Raw genomic sequence first — 1583 nt, 5'->3', positions numbered from 1 at the left:
TGTAGGGCATTCAAAAATAGGATTTGATTTTTTGTGATCATTTCAGTAGTACATGTCCTTCGGTAAGTATACCTGTACGGGAGAAACAGACTCATTGCAAAAGAAAGATAGGGAGGAATGGAGATTTGCAGAGAAGGAAATGGGTCATAGAAGAAAGTCGGCACCCTACCTCTGTTTCTCTCAGTCTGAGGTGAGGGGTGGTCAGCTGCCTGAAGCAAGGACTCTCGTTCTCCTAGCTCCATCTGATTTCCTAGTTGGGGCCCAGAGAGGGGAGGGAGAAGACACTTTGAAACGTCTCTGCCCTTACCGTCTTAGCTATCAAGATGTGAGTGATGTGAGTGGGAGATAATGGCAATAGGATAGGAATTTTCCCTGCGCTCCTCTGGGCCACCATCCCTGGCTGAGAGAAGGCGGAGGCACGAGGTGAGCCCCCTCTTCACTCCCAGGGCCATCTGGTAGAGCTGCTGCCGCACCTCCTTCTGCCAGTAGGCATAGATGAGTGGGTTGAGCAGGGAGTTGCCCACACCGAGCAGCCACAAGTACCGTTCCAGCACCAGGTAGAGGTAGCACTTCTGGCAGGCCACCTGCACGATGCCAGTGATAAGGAAGGGGGTCCAGGACAGAGTGAAGCTCCCAATGAGAACAGCCACGGTGCGGACAGCCTTGAAGTCGCCGGGAGTCCGTGGAGACCGGTACGCCCCGGTCATGGCTCCTGCTTGTTCCATCTTGCGGATCTGCTGGCTGTGCATGGAGGCAATCTTGAGCATGTCGCAGTAGAAGAAGACAAAGAGGAGCAGGGCTGGGAAGAAGCCAACGCAGAAGAGGGTCAGCACAAAGCGTGGGTGAAACACAGCGAAGAAGCTGCAGGTACCGTGGTAGGTGGTCTGCTGGAATATGGGGACTCCAAGTGGGAGGAAGCCAATGAGGTAAGACATCAACCACAGCCCGGCAATGCAGGCCCCGGCCACGAACCCATTCATGATCTGGAAGTAGCGGAGGGGTTGCTTGATGGCAAGGTACCTGTCAAAGGCAATCAGCATGACCGTGAGGACAGAGGCAGTGGCGGAAGAAGTAACAAATGCCATCCGAAGGCTGCACAGGGTCTTCTGTGTGGGCCGAGCCGGGCTGGGGAGCTGGTCTGTGACTAGGCCAGAGATGGCCACACCAAGCAAGGTGTCAGCCACAGCCAGGTTCAAGGTGAAGCAGAGACCGACACCATCATTCTTGTGGATCAACAACAGCACAGCCACGGCCACTAGCACATTAACAGCAATAATGAGGGAGGCCAGGACAGCAAGGATGGCTCCAAATGGGAGAGATGACTCCATGGCTTGAAGTGGCAGGATTTCCACTTACCGGGGCATGCCGGCTCTCCAGCTCAAATGGTCACGGGCTGGGGGGGAAAGAGCGGAGTTCAGAGCCGCAACACAGTACAGGCCGGCAGCTTGCCATCTGCAGATCTCGCCGCTCCCCACGAATCTCCTGCTCTCGCTCAGTCCTCAGCCTCTTGCCTCTCCCGCTCTCTGAAGGCGGCAATCCCAGTGCGGACCTCCCCCCGGGCCCCGAGCTAGGCCCTCCCCCTC

The 1583-nt window shown here is 56.3% G+C and overlaps 1 protein-coding gene across 1 annotated transcript; it reads right to left on the bottom strand.

Moving 5' to 3' along the window:
- Positions 1 to 311: 311 nt before the first annotated feature.
- Positions 312 to 1328, bottom strand: GPR119 (G protein-coupled receptor 119). The gene has a single exon (XM_032428246.1). It carries the CDS (start codon positions 1326 to 1328, stop codon positions 312 to 314), a length of 1017 nt encoding a protein of 338 aa, XP_032284137.1.
- Between the last annotated feature and the right edge of the window lie 255 nt (positions 1329 to 1583).

The sequence above is a fragment of the Phoca vitulina genome, unplaced genomic scaffold (assembly GCF_004348235.1).
Source record: "Phoca vitulina isolate PV1807 unplaced genomic scaffold, GSC_HSeal_1.0 scaffold39, whole genome shotgun sequence".
Taxonomy (NCBI): Eukaryota; Metazoa; Chordata; class Mammalia; order Carnivora; family Phocidae; genus Phoca; species Phoca vitulina.
This window is presented reverse-complemented; position numbering and strand designations above follow the sequence as displayed.